This window comes from Uloborus diversus, chromosome 3 (genome assembly GCF_026930045.1).
Source record: "Uloborus diversus isolate 005 chromosome 3, Udiv.v.3.1, whole genome shotgun sequence".
NCBI lineage: Eukaryota > Metazoa > Arthropoda > Arachnida > Araneae > Uloboridae > Uloborus > Uloborus diversus.
This window is the reverse complement of record NC_072733.1, coordinates 119,034,257-119,054,689: the sequence shown is the minus strand read 5'-3', so window position 1 is coordinate 119,054,689 and position 20,433 is coordinate 119,034,257. Positions and strand designations below refer to the sequence as shown.

At 30.7% G+C, this 20,433-nt stretch overlaps 1 protein-coding gene across 1 annotated transcript in view; it reads right to left on the bottom strand.

Moving 5' to 3' along the window:
• Nucleotides 1-20,433, bottom strand: part of LOC129218165 (plastin-1-like) — a 274,415-nt gene that overhangs the window by 30,639 nt on the left and 223,343 nt on the right. Inside the window, exons 9-10 of the mRNA XM_054852379.1 lie at nucleotides 16,573-16,661; nucleotides 11,029-11,218 (exon numbers count right to left, since the gene is read on the bottom strand). Coding sequence (XP_054708354.1) covers nucleotides 11,029-11,218; nucleotides 16,573-16,661 — 279 coding nt within the window. The remainder of the gene's footprint in view (nucleotides 1-11,028; nucleotides 11,219-16,572; nucleotides 16,662-20,433) is intronic.

Genomic DNA, 20,433 nt, shown 5'->3' with positions numbered 1-20,433 from the left:
AAATTTCCGTGTAGCGGGTGAGGAATTCGTGTCAGCTGCAAAATTCGTTCCTCGAGTAAAACTCGCTCTATATAGACATTTCGTGTTAGTCGAATTGCGTTGTAGCCCTAGTCCACTGTTGTTAAAAATTGCACATTGAAGTAAAGTAATCATTTTTAGTTATGTTTCATGTTTCGGATAATTAGTAGTACCGATTGGGATATTTTTCATTTTTCTTTATTTTGTCTTTTTTACTGATTGAGTGTTGATACATTAACATATTAAAAGTCAATTATTAAATGTTGTGAGTTTTTGAGGTTATTGGCAAAATAGAAAAATGCTGTTATTTCATTTTATTAGGGGCGTAAGAAAAGAGATGGTGTCCAGGTCTGGAACCCTAGCTTGAAGCTCAAAAGCAATCAATTCCTATGAAATAACTAATGTTATCCTATGAATCCCTAACTATGAAATATAAGTTCCTTTAAAATTAACTCATATAATGAAAATTTAAGTTTTTCTCTTTTGTTGATGCACTTCATCATCTAAATCAATTTTATGTATATGTATGTCTAGTCTATGTAAAATTTAAATTAAATTACGATTGGATTTATCTCAATTTCAAGTAGCCGAGTTGCTCTTCTTGAATGAAATACTATTTACTGTCAGGAAAGGATTAAAAATTTGAAGGTTGAACTCCTTCCACTTTTAAATCCTTTCTTGCAGGGAATATTCGTGCAATTGGTAAAAAATGTTTCGATTGACGAATCGTTTCAGTAAAGGAAGAAAGAATAAATAATTTATAGCAATATTTCATATTCAAATGAGCCAATATATCAATCTGAAAATTTTGCTAATTTTTTCATTCAATCTCAAACGGTGTGTATGTGTATGTTATTTATTTATTTAATTTTTAAAAAGTAGCGAAGTAGCGACTTCATTTCAAAAGTAGTTTGTAGTTGCTACATTTTGAAAAAAGTAGTTGTAGTTGTAGTTAACTACATTTGTGCTAAAGTAGTTGTAGTTGTAGTTCGCTACAAAAAAAATGTAGTTTTTCCAACCACTGAACCCAATGTCAGTTTTTCAAAATATTAAAAATACTTCTGGATCTGCTCCTCTCTTATAAACAATAATTTAGGTGCTCCTGACGTTCAAAGCTCAGGAAAAGTGATTGGTGGTTCATATTACTATTTCATGTTCTAATTTGTGAGCCAATTAAAGGGCTTCATGTCATTGGTATCTCTTTCACGATTGCGACATTTAAGACGCCACACATCATTTTTTGTACCAACAAAACTTGTACATTATTGAATTTTGATTAAGTGATATTATAATAATAATAAATTATTTGGAGAGTGGGAAAAAAAATTATAAAATAAAAAAAAAAGCCTTCAAAACGGCCGAGAAGATAACCAGCAGTAGCAGTGCATTTTTTAAAGTAGTATGAAATATTTAATATAGTTTGGAAATTCTTGGAATAATGACTGATAATCATCACTAAGGATCGCATTAAAATCTTATATTTGATGTCCTAAAGGTATAAATAAATTAAGATTCCCCCTCCCGTTGAAAAAAAAAATCAGGACTGTAATTGCTAAGGGGGCACCTAAGCATATCAAAATGACCGTTACGTAACGTTTCAGAAATTATTTATCAAATTTGTAGTCTCCAGTTACATTTCGTTCTCCAGCTGAGCTTTAATTTAGACTATGATGTGCGCAAAATTAGAAACACTTGTATCTGTCTAATATTAACTGAGCAAATTGTAACAAACTTCATCTTCTACAGAAGAAAAGCTCTTTTCGACGACGTAAAATATTAAGGAGTGCGTACGTCAATTTTAAAATACCAATTTTTGATATTTATACATAATTACACTAGTGGCGCAATCAGAGGGGGGAGGGGGGATCACGGCCTCCCCCTCATAATGCTGAGTTGAATTTTTTTAAACTATTCTTTATTATTGAAGCGAAGAAAAGAACAGGTCTTGGGAAAACACAGTGATTGTTAAAAGAAAAAAATAATAATGATGGGAAAAATCTAAATTTCTCTTTAAAAGAAATCTCTGAAATAAAAAAATTCAACAGTATGGCTTACTGTTCTTATTGTCACCCCATTTCTATTTCGTTCTTATCTCTCCCTCTTAAGTTTTAAAATGGACACTTCTCTAAAGTCCCCCCTTCACACACACACACACACACCGAAAGCATTATGGAGAGAAGAGCGAGACTCTGAAATACCATTTTTGAAGATCTTCAATTTCACAAAAGTTCCAGGGGTAAGCCCCCAAACAAGATCGAAAATCGCTTAAAACTGCGTTTTTGGAACTTTAATTTCAAAAAATTACTGGCCCTAATGTTGCAAAATATGGTCTTAACAATCGCGTTTTTAAGACTTGGATTTCGTAAAATATTCGAGCAATGGTCGCTGAACCACCTTCCTCTAATATCATAAAAAAATAAGTTTTTAAAATTACACTTAGAAACAGTTTAAGTGGAATAGCCCCTGAATATAAATGCTTAAGTTTTTAGAATCATAATTTTGAAACAAATGTCCAGGGGGAGAGGCTCCAGAACCTCTTTTCTGTAAAATTGTTTATCCCGTAATGTTGTCTACAATTGCGTTTTTGAAACTTCAGTTTCTAAAATCGGGAAGGAGCTAGGAGTAATTGATTTCGAGCTATTAAAAAAAAAAAAAAACAATCGATTGGAGGCAGTTCCCTGAGCTCCATTCTTTACCCTAACGTCAATAAATTGGCCTATAATCGCGTTTTTAAGGCATCTATTTCAACAGCTTTCCGCTGAGGCCCTTGCACCTTTTGCCCCCTAACATCAGCGAAGTCTAAAATCGCTTTTTAAAACTACAAGTTTCAAATTTTTCCCGGGGGTAACCCCCCGGGACCCCCCCTTCCTTATCCGATTAGAGGTTATCCCCCTCTCTTTTTGCCAACTACCCCCTCCCCCGTCCCCCGTTGGAAAAACTGGGTAATTCTGGGATTTTGCCAGAAGATGCCACAAATCGGGGTCGGATATACACCCCTGCATTAACTAAATTACAAAAAATAGAGAAAACAAAATTTTTTCGCTGTAAAGTTTTTTTTTTGTCGGAAATGTCGTTTTTTTCCTATTAAATAAGGATGTTAGCCCCCCCCCCCCATTGCTGCTTGATTCAAAAATAAAAGAAAGTTATGATTTTCTGATTTTCTGTATTGTTAATAGTAAAAAACTATCATTTTTGTCGTGTCAATTAGAGGGCCTCCGGATCAAGTTGCGCCTGGGGCCTCAAAATTGCATGATCCGCCACTGGAAATATAGGATAATTGGCAAAAATATGGGACACTTTTGATGCTTTTTTTGAAAATATAGGAAATATAGGACTACTTCTACCCCTGCATTTCAAAGTTTTCAGGGGGGGGGGGGGGGCACAGTACTTGATACATATTATGTATTATACAAATGCATAATATTGTTTCCAAAAAGCAGGAAGAGGCGCAATTGATTGGGATGTCCCATTATCAGTGATTAAAATTTCATACATCGCAGGGATAAAAGTGGTCAGAAAGGAAAATGGAGGAAATAAAAAAAATAAATAAATAAATAAATAAAGAATCCTCGAAATCAAGCAGAAAAGGGAAGAGATCAAAATAGTCCCTAACCAAACCAGCCATAACCAGTTTCAAAGATAATACGAAATTTTTTTCCTTCTTAATTATGCTTGAAATGATTGGGTAGTAATTAATACAATACATGGCACATATTTTTCTCAAAGCATTGTATTTATTTCTCAAATTTCAGTTATAAAAAAAAAGATCAGGAAAATGGGGATAACTGTAGAAAATTAGTTGTAGGGGTAAGTGGTATACCTCGGACATACGTGTACCTTGGACCTAGGCTGATTATAGCTCTGCTTATTAAAATAGTTGAATAGTAACATGAGTAGTTAAAGTATTTACCACTAAAGGTCTCAGTGCATACCTCTTTATTTTGTAGAAAGCTAATCTGATTGAAGTATTATTGAAAAAGGAAATCCACCATTCAAAAGTAAGTTTTTCCAGACACTTTTATGTATTTTTATTATGAAACATATCAGGCTTGGAGAAATCGCCAAATACGTAATTGTTATCTGAGTAATCGATTACGTTTTTGTGTAATCATAATCATAATTGTAATCTATCAATGGGATACTCAGAATTTTCATGCATAATCATAACTGTAATCTAAGTAAAATAATCCGTAATTTCTCCCTTGTAATCGTGTAATCTTGACTTTCTAAAAGTGAAAAAATTTAAGCCGTCCTTTTACTAATATATGAAAAGATAACATAGTTTAATAGTAACATAGAAAACAACTTCTTTCTTTAAAAGACTATTCAGTGCTCATCCCCACTCGTCCCTCTTTGAGAACAAGAGTCATAAATCAAGCCCCATCTTAAGTGTTTAGTACAATTAGTACACTGTGGGCTTGACAGGAACCTTTCAGGGCTTCTTGGGAACCTCTTCCCAAATCCTTACAATTGGTCATTCATCAGTTTCCCTTTCATCTGTCAATATTAGGCAATCAAGCGAAGCACATTACCACTTAAAGTCATATTTTAGCAGAAAAAGTACAATGATATCAAAAGTACAACTAAGTTTTGTGCAACAAAAAGCTTTTGGTTTTTTTTAATACTTTCATGAGAAAATAGTGAATGACTGAAAAAAAGATTTTGTCAAAAGAAAACCGAATTCGCATATGTGTTTCAGTGATTCTTTAAACACGCTTGCCTTTACACGTATTTACACATTGCATTTATTTTTTCCTACATGACATCTAATCTAAACTCTGGTGAATAAGATTTTTTTTTTGTATGTTTTCAAAATAATTTCTCGCATAGTTTCATCTTAAATGTATGTTGATACGTTTACAACTGATATTATCTCTAATTAATGATTTATGAAAGTAAAAAGTTTACATTGATAGATTTTATAAAATTTGTTTATGTTTTATTGTATCAAGGAATTAACACAAATTTTGAAATATAATTATCTTTTTATGCCACATTTTTAAAGTGAGAAAAATTGCACTTCACTGCTGCATTAAAACTGCGATGTATAAATATTATTATAAAATACTCATTTATGCAAAAAAAAAAAGCTATATAACTAAAAAGTGTGGAAATCATTGCAAAACATGTTACGCCCAATCTCATTTTTTATGAGTGTTAAAGCTGAAACCTTTTAGCACTTGTAAAGTGCAATTTCTTTAGTAAGTGATTGATTCAAGAATAAAATCAATGCATATGTAAATAGCTTATCAAATAATCATAAAACTGATCCTGGAAAGGAGTTGCAGGGCTCTAACACTCATATGTATCCTTTTGCTAAAAATAATACTACCCAAGTATTTTTTAAATCTCTGCGTCATCTGCTCCAGTTCAACGACTGTGTAGCATTGCTGGAAATTTTTTCACTTCTCAAAAAATGAGACAAAAAAACCAGACACCTTTAAAGTATTAATTACACTTAAATGCATTTAATTCCTTTTTTTCAAATGTTCAATTGTTTAGTTCCATATCTTTTACAGTAGAGAACCAATTACAGTAGGTGCCGCTTAATGTGATCACTTTGGGTCAAATACAATTTGATAACAATAACCGACTAATAACAATAACTGAAAAGAATAAAGGACACACAAAATAATGATTTTTTTTCCAATTAAGGTGCATTTATTTTGGCAACCTCAAATTAAAATCACAGTGACTCAGCTAAACGCATTTTCAAATTATAAATTATTAAATTAACAGAATGGAAATATCTGAATTATAAAAAGTTAAAGCTAAATTATGCAATTTTTAATCACATAATAATTGGTGAAGTAAAATATGACCGTTTTTTCCTGACATTAGTAAACCAGTTTCAAAGCACATTCAGCTTTTCTATCTTTTCCAGCATGGTTTTGCTTGTTGTTCAAATTTTAATTTAACTTCGCTTTGTTTTCAATCTCGGCACAATTCTTTAATAGTTTACAAAGCAATGGCAACAATGGAGGTCCTACATCAATGCCATGTCCAGCGACTGAACTTTTTTAGGCGCAAAAGAAAGTTTTCTTAGGGGGAGTCTGTGGTCACTGGGGGCGAACTTTCTGAAGCTTCATTCCTAGAAAAATTTTGAACTGCTATTGAAAACCACAAAATGCTACACAGAAAGTTAGTCTCGTCAGGGTTTGCCTATGTATTTCTGTTAACTGAGGAACAAAAACGGGGAAAAAATTGAAAGTTTATGAAAAAGTGATAACAATAAACAAAGACGCTGATTACAATATCCGACTTTTTTAACGTGTGTTAACATACAAGTGTTCTGGGACTTCGTGAATCTGATAACATTAAGCGAATGATAAAATAAACTGTGATCATATTAAGCGGCACCTACTGTATCTGGGATGTTCGGGACCATCGCTATCCCAGATATCTGAATTTCCCGGTTTTCTGGATCGCTAAAATGCTCTGTTGACCAATTATTTATAAAACTTAAATTATTATAATAAATAGTAATTGACATAACATAGTAATAATACATATTAAAAATAAGAAGAAAACAGTTCAGAAATGATTATAAATACTATCAGACATATTAAAAAACTACTAGTGAAAGAATAATTTAAACATAAAAGAACTTCAAGTTATTCATAAGACCTGAGATCCTCACATTCTCTCTCTCAATCTGGAAAAGAAAAAACCCTCCACTTTTCGATGCTTTAAAATGAAAAAAAATGAAGGGGAGGGCTATAAACAAGTTTTTGAACGTAAATGTGCGATTTTCCTGCTATAGTGTATGAAAGAATTTGTTTTCATGAACGCATTTTTTTTTTTAATTTTATAAAGTTTTTGTGTTTGTAATTACTATGGTTATTGATTACTATTGTTTTTTGCAATATCAATAGGAATTTGATTTATGAGTTCTTGCAGCCTTATTACAGTCTTGCGTTTAACGATTTCTAGATTTCACGATCAACTAACTATCCAGAAAATTCGCGAATCTGGTTTTCAATGTTTCCAACTATTTTGCGGAGTTTTACGCTCTAAACGGCTTTAATTTTAAAGGCTGTTCACTAAAATATTGCATTATAATGCGACAATATTCATTTCTTTAGTTTTAAGTTGAAATAAAACACTAAAATTTCCGACTTACGAGTGTACTTCTTAATTCAAAAAAATATTTCGGAAATTTTGCCCCGCATAAAGGATTTGAAGTTCGTTTTTGTAAGCATTTTCCCGATTTATATGTGAGTAATATGGTATTATTAAGAAGCAGTTCATATTTTTTTTTAGGTATTTCAAAAAAAATGCTTAGTTTTTCGAAAATTGCCAAAAATGCGTATTTTTAAAAAAATGGCGGGGAAAACCGGCAAAAACTTGCCGGTTTTCTGGTTTCCTGGTTTTTCGTTCCCGGATAAAAGGTTCTGCACTGTATTTACACTTTCTGCATATTTTATTACATTGTAGTTTTTCTGCATAAAGAACCATACGAGATTCTTTTTTTAAAAAATAACTGCATATTAAATTAACTGATAACATACTAAATAATTGAGAATACAATGCTGAAATATACCACACAATTTTCAGAAATTATAAACTCTAAAATGTTGAGCAGTTTAGCAGTAAGTTAAGCCAGCAGTAGCAGCCATTGCAGTAGTTCTGCCTTAGCGCTTAAGCCAGGGCTAAGGCAGAACTACAGCAATCGCAAAATAATAATGAACAGCTTAGTCAAAAACAATATGCACTGTGTATACATTTGAATAAGAGTGTGCCTATACCTGTACAGTCATTGTAGCATTGTGTAATGTACGCAATTTGAATTTCCTAGATGTTTTTTATCTTTCATACATTGCTCTTTTTCTGCAACAGCATAATAATACAAAATAAATAATCTTTAAGGTCATACTACATGGTAAATGCAATTATCCCCTTAATATTAAATCAAAAATCATAATTTTCAACTATCAGATTGTTAATGCAAATGAGTGATATACATACATTATAATATAAGTCTGTAATCCTAATCAAAATCATAAACGGCGTATTATAATCATAATCGATTACATTTTCTACATAATAGGGAAGTTTTCGATTTTTCAATTTTATTTTTATATGATAGAGTAACATGTATGAACATCATAGGTGAAAAAATTTTTGCGATACGATAAGTAGTTTTTTTTAAATTAATTTTTAAAGTTCAAGCGCCTGTGACGTCAGATGGCATAGGAAGTGACGTCCGATAGGAGAGAAACGCTAGCGAACCGGTTCCCATGTCATGGGAGAAATCGAAGAACGTGCATTCGACTTCGAAGATGAAACGTAAAAGGCTTATCTCCTCGCGTTTCTGGAACATTAAATTCTCATCCTCTCGGAAATATTCGAATATCACCCTTGATATTATTTGAGGAAGATTATTTAGATTGTGCTTTAATGAATCCGGCCTCCACAGTGTGTTCAAAAGGATTATTGAATTTCTAAAAAATAAAAATATCAGCGCGCTCAAAATGTCCCTAGCGAAAACAAGGGATCTTCGGCGGAAGGCTGCCCATTCGCGCCCTGTGACGTAGGATAGTGACGTTTCAGAAGAGCGCACTTTTGCGCGTGGATTTTTAAAAATTCATTAAAAATCAACCACGGTGTTTTAAAATTCGGCGATGGTGAATTTTTTAGTTTTGAGGATCAATTAACAATATGCAATAGCCAAAATATGGACATTTAATAGGTTGCAACTTCCCTATTGGATAGTTGCTGTAATCGTAATTATGTTTTTCCAGAGGATTATAATTGTAATTGTAATCCCCCTTTTTTGTGCCCGTAATCATAATTGATTACATTCCCTTGTAATTAACTTCAAGCCTGAAACATGTATTGTTTATTCTGAAATGAAGGCCATGCATTATAAAGTCATGTTCTAACTCTAATACCATGTGCTTGAAACAAAGTTAGACCTAACTGTAACAAACATACTTTGTTTTTTATAACCAAGTGGTGTACCTTGGACTAGTCCAAGATACACACTTCTGCATAGCTATTACAACTCCTAAAATTTTACTGGGTGATGGTTAACTGGGTGATGGTTTAACTGGATTTTTACTTTATGATGTTACTGGTGTGTCAATATCTGAAGCTAGTAGGTACTTCTTTGCCAAGCATTGTCACTCCTGAAGAAATAAGGCTATATCCAAAGGCACTACCGAGAAAACAATTCTGTAGGGGATGACCTAAAAGAAAATCTTGAACTTTGACACCCAAGAAAGAGCTTCTTGAAACCGAAAAGGCTAACAGGGCAATGAAAAAAGTAAAGCAAACTAAGATAGTAAAACCCCCTACCAGTCCAGCTATGAGAAAACTTGATTATTCCTCAGAGTCTGAACTGGAGAATATCAAAGATTTATATGAGGAATTCGATATTTCAGAGGAAGATTTTAATGAGCTAGATGATCCAGATCACGTCAACATTCAGATTGGTGTTTTTGTATTGGTGAAATTCGCTGGCAAGAAAACTGTCAAATATTTTCTTGCAGAGATTATTTCTATTGCTGATGATGGGATATGAAGTTAAATATCTGAAAAAAGATCCAAACTGTCAGAAGTTTACAAGAGAAGATCCTACCATTTATGAAGTTGACAAAAAGGATATCATATTCAAGCTAAAACACCCAATACTATCCGGTGGGTCTGAAAGGCAGCTCGAGAAGTTAACATTTGGAATTGACTTATCCAATTACAATCTGGGTTAGACATAAGTGTAGCTTAAAAAAATAATCTTGAGTATGGTTTTCGGAAGCTTGTCCCTTTTCTAAAAAAAGTGAAACGTAATAAGATAACAAGATCTAAATTTTTATTGATCTTTGAAGCAAATAAAAAATATTTCTATATTTATGTGTGGTTTAATGATTGATAAATAGTGTTCTTACTGAAAATCATGTTTTCTTTACCTGTTAATCATTGATCCAAGGTACACCATCCCAAGACCCCCAATAAAAAGAATTTACTACTTGATTATTGCCAAATTTTACACACATTAAAAAATTTAGAGCAATACTACAAAAAAAAAAAAAAAAAAGAAAAAAAGAAAGAAATACATCTCAATAAATCATTTAAATCAAGCATGAAACTTCGTATTTATTTCTATCACATAAAAAAGCACTTTGCTTTAAATTTGCTTTTACCAATCAATTTCTAACTTTTGTATAAGTTAAGCAAAAAATGAAATTTGTTTCCATGCCTGTAATTAACATATTTTATCCATTATTTGAAGCTTTTAAAGCAGCACATATTCAGAATCTATTTTTGGTGCTAAAATAGACTTTAGTGCCAGTGATGCTTTAGATTATGATGTTAGAATTTTTCCAGAATATATGTATCATTTCTACAATATAAGAAATGATAAACAAAGCAATGATGCAAAGAGTTATTCACAGTTAAGTACAAATATTTCAAATCCCTACTTTAAACTACCAAGTGAAAAAAGAGAGACAGGGAGAAACATTAAATTTTAAAGCAGGAAATCGAAAGTGCATAATTTTAGGCACTTACATTGATAACAATAGTTCTTTTGCATTATAAAGTTAAAGAAGGAATGATAAAAATTTGTCTAACATTCATGGCAATTATCTTCAAATAACCTATGATTATAATTGTTATTTGAATACTAAGTTTATATTTTAAGGTAATCATTTTTCGGGTCAATTTCAGTAAAAAGTTAGGATTCGGTAAAACTTATCAATAAGCAAGTTCTTTGACTTCTACAGAATTGTGAACTTTTCTCAATTTTTCAGGCTTTTCACATTGCTTGCTACTCTGTGCTACACATCATAAGCTATCTATAAACTTCCTTCCACAACATAAAAATTACTCTTTATGAGAAGGGGATGTTTTATTGACTAAAGAAATTTTAAACCACACTATATCAAAATATATTTATTTCAAGTCTAAAATTTTGTCTTAGACTATTTACCCAAAGGAATTCTATATAGAACTACAATAACACAAAATTTCAGATTCGTATAAGATTAACGTATGAACAAAGCAACATACCTAATGTCAATGTGGGATTTCCTTCCGAAATATCATGACCAGCTATGCCAACTAAGGAAAATTTTAATTCTTTACCAAGAGAAACTGCATAGTTGCAGTTTTCTAATTTTTCCATAAATCCTTTTAGCTTGCTAAATATTTTGTGCACACGATTCCATTCAACAATCCCAGGTTTTATAGTATCATATAACTAAGGGGAGAAAAGTAAAATTTAAGAACATAACACCTAAAACAATTATTTTCATAAAACAGAAAATTGAAAAAAAAAAAAAAATCTAGAAACTTAGTTGTTAACTATACCACATGGAAAGCTTAACAGTGAAATAAAATTAGACAGCCTACCTAACTAAAAATCTGTTTTAAAAAAAGAATTGATTTTCTGATTTCTGAAAAACTCAGCATGTTCAAGCAGTATGAATTTTACTAAACTGCATTTCAAATGTCGTTTGTAATAATTAATTAGGTCACTCAACTAGAAATCATCTCCACCATTTTTTTATTTTGACTCTTCTCTGAAAAAGTTTTCTCACAGCATTAATACACTCCTGTGAGTTTTTTTCTTTCATATCATAGAAAGCATTTTCAATTTTTGATGTTAACACTACCTACATGCTTTTAACTAATGTTGCACCAATGGGGAAATATTGATGAGATATGGATAAAAATAAAAAAAAATAATTATGCATTAATCTTAAATAAGTTTTTAAATTCTTTTTTATTAGTGCAAGATTTTATAAATACCCTGTATATATACAGTAGTGTTAAAGCACTAGTATTACAATACTTTTCATGCTGTATGTCAACATGAAGTTGAGACAATTTTCAGAAACAACTTATTTTTATTTATGTGGTGTACATATATGTTAGTTATATGTATTAAAAGACATTTAAATTTTGAATGCATTGTGTGATGAACTTACTATTAAAAAAAAAATACATAATGTTTGGTAGATTAAACAAAATATAAAATATGCACTTTGTGGGTAAACTTCAGAATTAAAGTATTTGTGCTTCTCTTAAATCCCTTTCTGGTGTCACCCCACAGTGAACAACCCCTTGCATATCCCTGTAGTAATGCTACTGACATACTACGTGGCACATTCAGAAACTAAGTTCTATTTTGAAAAAAAAAAAAACAAAAAAAAAAAAACTAGTGTTTTTACAGGACAATGTTGTTTTGACATAAAATAGCATACCTTCAACTATTTTTCTACAAAGCTTCTGTCAACATTCAAACACCTGTCGAAGCAGATTACAAGCTTTTCTTCACCTTTTTCTTCGAAACTTCCCGCTAATAACGATAACCATGACTCTATAACATTTTGCAGAAAGTAGTCTGAAAGCATTGTTATTGTGAAAGGGACCACATCTATTCTAGTAGATTTTTTCCTTAACTTTCCTAACCAGATTATCATTGACAGCAGAAGGCTCCAGAATTCCAAGATTCAACATGGATATTTGTTAGACCTTCATTAAAATTTGTAACCCACTTTCGAACCATTCTACCCCTCATTGTCTCTTCAACATAAACATCATTAAATTGAAGATTTTCAGCTGGTTTGACTTTCCTTATAGTTAAAAATCAAATTACAGCACAAATCTCCCAGTTGGCAAGCTCAGTAATTGTTTTAACCATTTTAAATATGTAGAGCAAACTAAAAACAGAACGTAAAGCAACAAAAATGGCATCAGTTGAGCGCAAGTGAATAAGCAACACTAGTGCACATGCACGTCGACAGCAGCCTTGTGGCAGCAGTAAAATGAAACGATTCTACTTTCTGAATGCTGCAGCTCGTACATGTGGGCAGTTCACCAGAAAAGTGTCCTTTTGCATATCCAACTTTTCAACATTTCACAAGGAATTTAGAATTTTTTTAGAAAGACAAGATATGCAATTTTGTTAAACTAGCAGAAGTTCATTAAACATTTTCATTTATGTTAAAGGTAATGAGGGTTAAATTTATAATTTGAGAAAAAGTGTCATCATGCAATTTGTTTTCATAGTTTGCTAATTAATACTTCATTAAATTTGTCCTCTAACATCAAAATAAATATACTAAAAATTATAAAGTATTGAGCAATTTAAAAATACTCATCAACTAATTCTTCAAATGAGTTGTGATTAAACTTATGGAATAAAACATCTAAAGTTAAAAAAATTAACTTTCAAAAAATTAAGCATCTAAAATAATAAAAATAATGCATTAGTAAAATTTTATCTTGAGTCTACCTTTAGCAAACATAGAACTAAAAAATGAAGGAATTTTCAGGAAGAGCAAACCAAAAGAGATATAAGAAAAGAAAAGCAATTCAACATTTTATGCTGGACCCACATCTGTCTTTTTTTTGCCAACAAAAGTGGAAATAAACCAGAATAAGGGGATAAAATCTTTTCCTAGGTGTTTCAAATGGATTTCATTCATGACCCTCCGTTTCAATTTTCAAAAATGTTATAAAAAAGAGGGCATAGTTTTTTATGCCCTTGGGAAGCTAAGGTGACACTTGTATATCTAACGGCATGTCAGGAGCGTTTTCTGTCACTGTGGGAGGTTGATAAAGACAATTAGTTATTCAAAAGGTTGTTCCTGGAATTTATTTTTTGCTTACAAATAGAACGGGGGACATTCCTAGATCATTTTAGTGGTCAGAATCTATATTTAAGTCATTTGAACAGATGATAAATAGATAGACTTGTGTTGTACTCAGATCACATTAATGAAAAAGACATTAATAATTAATTTTTGCAGCTAAAAACTGTACTAGAAACAAAAGCAGACTGTAAGCAGAACATAAATGATTTTTGTTGGAGCAATTAGTTTTTTGCATTTTCAAAAACAAGACCTTTAAGAGCAACCAACTTCCGTTAACAACTACTTTTTTCAGGAACTGAGAGTGGTTGCTCAAGAGAAGTTTCACTGTAAATTGGATATTTCTAATCAGCACAAACTGAAATCTTTAAATAGTAACTGTACCTCAATTCACTGTTGTTTATTTTCTTCTAATGTTATTATTATAACATAATGGTGGACTTGAACTAATATTTCTTTTATTATTTACTTATAAATATACTTTTTTGTGTAAAAATTTATGTACTTAAAATGGTATTTAGGTATGAATGATATTTACAATCAGTTGTGAAGTGTGATAATTTAATGTTGTAAAAATAAAATACAGTCAAACCTCCATATATCGAACTTCCACATACCAAAATTTTCTATGTATCGAAATCCCAGCAAATTTCTATGTTCATTACATATAAAAATTGTTTCTATACATTGAAAAAATCTCCAAACATCGAAATTTTTTTCGAGACACTCGTAGATTTTTTTTTCCACTTCAGACTGTTTGTCTCATGAAAAATGAAAATTAGGGGAGAAAATTATGTTCACTAAAGGTTGCTATAAAACTCATAAGGAATCTGAGGTTGAGGGGTGTGTAGATAGGTTGTTGTTCTGTTCTGGAGTTCTTAACGTCCCTCAAGTTTATTTCAAATCTAAGTTGTAACCAGTAACACCGTAAAATCAGTTTCAAGTTATCCCTTTTGTCTGTTGATTATCATTCATAGTCTTTTTAGCTTCAGTAAAAATCATTCAAGTTAAGTAGATTGATTCTTACTTTTCTCTCGACTACACTGTCAAAACGAAACCCCTCTAATGTTGCGAATCAAGTTAATTGCCAAAGAATGAAGATTTAATGACGGTGCAAAAATGTAATTTCTGTTAATTTTTTATTTTTCAACTTTCATTTAATACGATGCTCGTATAAATTAGAAATTGGGTTTTATACACGAAAATTAGCTTTAATTTTAAAGGTTTTAGGAGATTTGTATGATAAAATAAGATCGTTTCTATATATCGAATTTTTTTCCGAAAATTTGCTACTTCGATATATGGAGGTCCGACTGTATAACATTACTGATACTTACACTGGCTATTACATTGAATATCGACTATCATATTAATGTGCTCTATAAAACTGATTACATATATGTTTATGTATGTGCTCTATAAAAATTACAAAAAACATAACAGTATCATATACATAAATATAAAATATCATATCAAATTAAATCAAGAGAAAATTAATTAAAACACTATTTTTATATTAATTGTTTATTGTAATGCATAATGTTTATATGTATTTTAGAATTAATATTTTACTTGAATTTTTTATTAATTTTAAATAAGTTACTTAACTCATTTTTTTTGCTAGCATTATTAGCTTTTCTTTTTTTCTTCTTTTTAGCTTATTCTACAAAATTATATAATACGGACATAAAAATACTCATTATTCTGTGCACAGCCATAAGCCATTTTCCTTTGATTTGACTAACTTTTACTTTTTAACTAGGCATTTTTGATCAAAATTAAATTTGTTACATAAGAATTTTATGGATATAAAATAAATATTATATTAATATATTTCTAAAACATGAATATATAATCATATAGTATATTACTTTTTTTGGTTGTTTTTAATTAATAAAAATGAATAACATTCAAATGATTAATATACATATTTTTTATGTTGCTTACATTGTAGTTTGAAGCATATACATCAAAATATCATGATATTTTCAAAATAAATATTGGATATATATCGGCAAATCTTGATGGGGGTTGCTTCCTCAATAGCCATTTTTACCAATTGTTACTTCTATTCTGGAATAACATCATTAAATTTATTTTTATTTATTTATTTATTTTTGAATTTTTTATAGTCTAATTGTATTTAATATTTTAAAATGAGCTTGAACATTCTCCTACTTCACGAAAATTCAGGTATCTGGATTTTGGTGTTTCCCCAAATCGATTCATGGATTAAACATGTGTAAAAGCTTAAATTTAGATTATGTTCAAGGTGTCAATCTTGTTTAGTAAAATGAATACAAAAAGGTTTTCCTCAAAGAAATTCCAAGTAGTTTTGAATACCTTCTCATACATGAACACAAATTACCCTATTATTTGAACAACTTCTCCTTTTTACATGGGTTTATAAATGTAGAATAATAGAAAAATACATATCATATTGGAAAAAAAAATCTTGAACATTACAGCTATTCTTTAAGCCTCATATAACTGATTCAAGAGTGAGAGGAATTTTGTTTTCATTACTAACTTTCTAAGTTTATGGTAAATTAACACTGTGATCCTGATCATTATGAATATGCAGAACTATAGAAGATTTCATAATTTTATTGCAGAATTTGATTATTCACTATCAACAACTAGCTCAATTACAAACATAATGCAAAATTTATTACATCTTACACTAAGCTGCACATTTTTTATGACTAATGATTGCTAATCAGTACTTTTACATTTTAATGTCATCAAGAATAACCTGGAAAGTTAGCTTCAAAATTTGATGTTAACAGTACATTACTTATTGAAAGTTATAATAGCTCTAAAAGTCAAAATTGAATAAATCTTTCTGCATTACATTCAAAAGAAAAATTAAAAACCTTAAAATTTACTAAGCAATCATCCTTTTGATACGCTCAGAATAACAATAAGTAAACAAAAAGAACTGCACAATCCATACTTGAAATATAACGAGTCCATCTGCCAGATCGCTGTATAGCCAATTCACATAAGGAGAAACACCCATGCTATTCATCCAATTTCGATATGCTAAAGAATAAACATAATATTTTCATTTTTAATTCATATAAACACTTGTATGAGCTTTCAATTAGCACATAAAGTCGAAAACCAAAATTCTTAACAATACAAATACAAAAGTGATGATCAGCAACAGACAGGGGTAGCTATCTAGTCTTTTGCTAGTTACAACTTCTTCTGGTAAACTGTTCCAAGCATCTACAACCCTTTTGAAGTAGTAATTTTTCCTTATTTCTAGATTATCCTGAGATTTGAATAGCTTAAACAATGATTTCTGGTCCATAAAGATCAAGATTAGCAGTTCTTATTTGCCACATATCATGTTAATAAGAAAAGTGTCAACTAAAAATTTTAGTTTATTTGCCACTTGGTCACCACTTTCCCCAACGCACCTGTGTTATCATTTTATGGTGATGTCCCTAATTGGTTAGATTAACTTTTATTTACACTGATAATTATGTTTCAGTAGCAATACAAAGGTTAATTTCATGCTTCAACACCTTTTTTCCCATTTGCCAAAAAAGTGGAGACTAGAAAAAAAAGGGTAGCCACTTATAAATTTGCTTTTACTCACCACTGGCAGCAACAAAAATTCCAATCTTTATCTTTACTGGTCCTGCCTTCCATGCAAAAATTAACCCACTCAATTTTCTTCATTTTGATAAATTTATACTGAATTATGTACCCTCTGATACTTCTTTGCTTGAGACTATACATATTAACCCCTTTAAGTTTGATATCATAGTTTAAATCTAGAAATTAATCTTCTTACTAGACTAGGAGCCATCCTTTGAACTCTTTTTAATAAAGAATATTTTTCTTGAGATAAGTGCAAGTTAATGGTAAAGAAAACATAAAAGCTTCAAAACTATTGAAACAATAATTAGTATTATTTATTAATTTTTATCTTAAATACTTTTTAATTAATTTTCTTTGAACACTTGGAAGCAAAAGTATACAGTCGACTCCCGCTACAACGCGATTCGACTTATGCGAAAGGGCTATAACGCGAATTTTTCATAAGTAATGAATTTGAGAGCTGACGCAAATCCTCGTTGACAATGCAAATATTTTTGGAAGGAAGTATCGGTTTGTTATTGGCTACTAAATATTGATTTCGTGAAATGTTATTACATCTCTTCAGCATCACTGACAGTGAAAGTTCTCACACCAAACTAGTCTACGTGTCGCGTTGTTAGTGCATCAAATAACCATTCAGCATCTTTCATTTATTTATTTTTTTCATTCTAATTATTAAAGTTGATGAAATATAATGACACCGTAGTACGCTGTTTCATCCAAAGTTTGAAGATGGAAAGAAAAAGAAAGTTTCTTCCCAAAATAAAAAAAAAAAAGTTTATGATTCTCAATATGCTTTTGAACGCAAAACGTCGACGGTAGCACTGAAATAAGTAGGAATGAATCTTCCATTCGTACAATTAAAAGTCAAAACAAAAAGATATCCGTAAAAGTTCAGAACTTAATTCCAATATTGAAGCTTGCAGAGTAGTGTCTAAGCAAAGCAAATATGTAAAATGAAAATGGAAGCTGATCTTATACTGTGGATTAAAGCAATCAGGGAGAGGGGCTATAGCATTAATGGAAACGTAATAAAAGAAAAGGCGAAGCAATCCTATTTAAAAATGTATTTAAAAAGAATAACGACCTGATCATGGTGCATAAATCATCACCAATTTTTATTTTTCAACTCATGAATATTATTACTGTATCTACTGTACAGTACTACTATAGTGCAGTTTTTATTATTACTACATGCTGTGTGCGTACCGTGTTTTATTTTATGTCTTTCCCTCCCATTGATCATTCATTTTGTGCATCTTACAGTACTTTATGCTGAATAAAACGTTTTTTTTTATTTTTTAAAAATAGTAAAAGTTCAGCTCTTTATGTAAGAAACTATAATGTGTGGTTGAGGAATGCTTTAAAGCAATTAAAGGGTGTTTAACAGCGTCTAAAAGAATTTGGTATGTTTCTAAAAAAAATGTATAAGTATTTTTCTACAACGCGAAATTTCAACTTACGCGAGGAGTCTTGGAACGCATCCCTTGCGTAAGTCAGAACTTGACTGTAGCTTTTTGAAAGTTACACACAGATATAGCCAAACCTTGTTATTGCGACACCCAAATTTCATGACACTCCAGATTTAACGTCATTTTTCAAAGCGTATGAACTTACAGCGTATAAACTTAATGTTAAGTTTTTCTGGATTTCATGACAGTGTTTTATTATGAAACTCCTGTTTGCATGACACTTTGGGCTTCTTAAACAGGATTGAATTTTTCTTTACAATTGAAATATTTTCAGTTAAAAAATGAAAACTCTGCCAGACTTTGTTATAGGCATTTCTGACAAGTATTATTAGATTTGTGTCGTTACAGCCCAAGCATGGCACCTCAAGAACGGTAGGGCATGCACAGAAGTTTTGAAAGCAAGATTTTAGACTTTGACATGAGGGAAATGAATGCAAAGACGATGGATTTTAAAACTGGACTAGAAAAGAAACAGGAAAAGGTGGAGAGTTCTTCAATTTGCTTCTTTTTTATAAAAACACAAAAAAAATTTTTAACTTAAAAATCAACTTTGCAGAAAGTATAATTCCTTAAATTGTAATTTAAAAAGTTCGTAAACCCTTATTTGGAAAGTATTTTAGGGTAAGGTAAAAGACGCGAGTTCCTTTACAAATTTTTTTTAAAATGATTTTTAGCCTTGTTTGTCAATAATTAAAAACTAAGTTAACAGAATCCCCTTAATAACAAATTATTCATTAGTTTATTAAATCTGTAATTCTATTATAAAATATTGTTTAATTATGTATTTAAAAAACTACTGCTAACTGACTAAGAAATCGCTCCGGCTACAACAACACTTTGTAGGCAGTCCTAAGGTTGAATGTGTAGCCTATTTCTATTGAAATGAAGACATTTTCTTTGTCTTTTTTTAGTATCATAAAAATTTTGTTGCAATCAGAGAATTTTACTGAAAGAAAACTAAATTTCAGTGCATTCAATTGTAGTAATAGTTTTGTGCAAGTTTGTAAATAAAATTTGGGTTAAGTAAGAAAATCGCCTGGTCCTAAGCAAATGTATGACTTTTGAGTGTGCAAGTCTGGAAAGTGTTTTTTAATTTTCCGCTGGTTCTGAATGGGTTGATGTTTTTTCCAATTTGTTTACTTACTTATAAAAGCACAAAACCATTAAGCTACAAGAATATAAGAATACTATTCCTTTACATTCAAGATATTAATGTTAAAATCTTTGAAGTAAAAGACTCCCATTTTTTGAGAATGGAAAAAGATTACATTTCATTTTATAGGTACAGTTAATGAATTAGTAAAATGTTGAATTGAAAAAAATACATTTTTACTTAAATAAAATTTTCCAGATCAGAAATACAGTCAAATGTCATAATAGCAAACACCAATATAACGAAATATTTATTCCAATGAAATAAATGTTCAGTCCCAATGTAATTGCCATTACAGAATTCCATTACAATGAAATTTCCGTAACAATCAACAAAATTTGTGGTCCCTTGCTCTACCTTGCAACAGGATTTAACTGCACATTCTATCAAACATTGATGTACATATTAAGCAGTAAGTTATCAAACCAGGGCAAAGGCAGAGCTACATGCAATAAAAGGACAGCTCAGTTATTCTACCTAGAGACCGCAGTTTCATCCTGGTTATGGATTCATTAGTCTGAGATAGACAGTAACTGAGTTGGAGGTAGATGACATCTCAATGAGCTGAGAGTGCCAA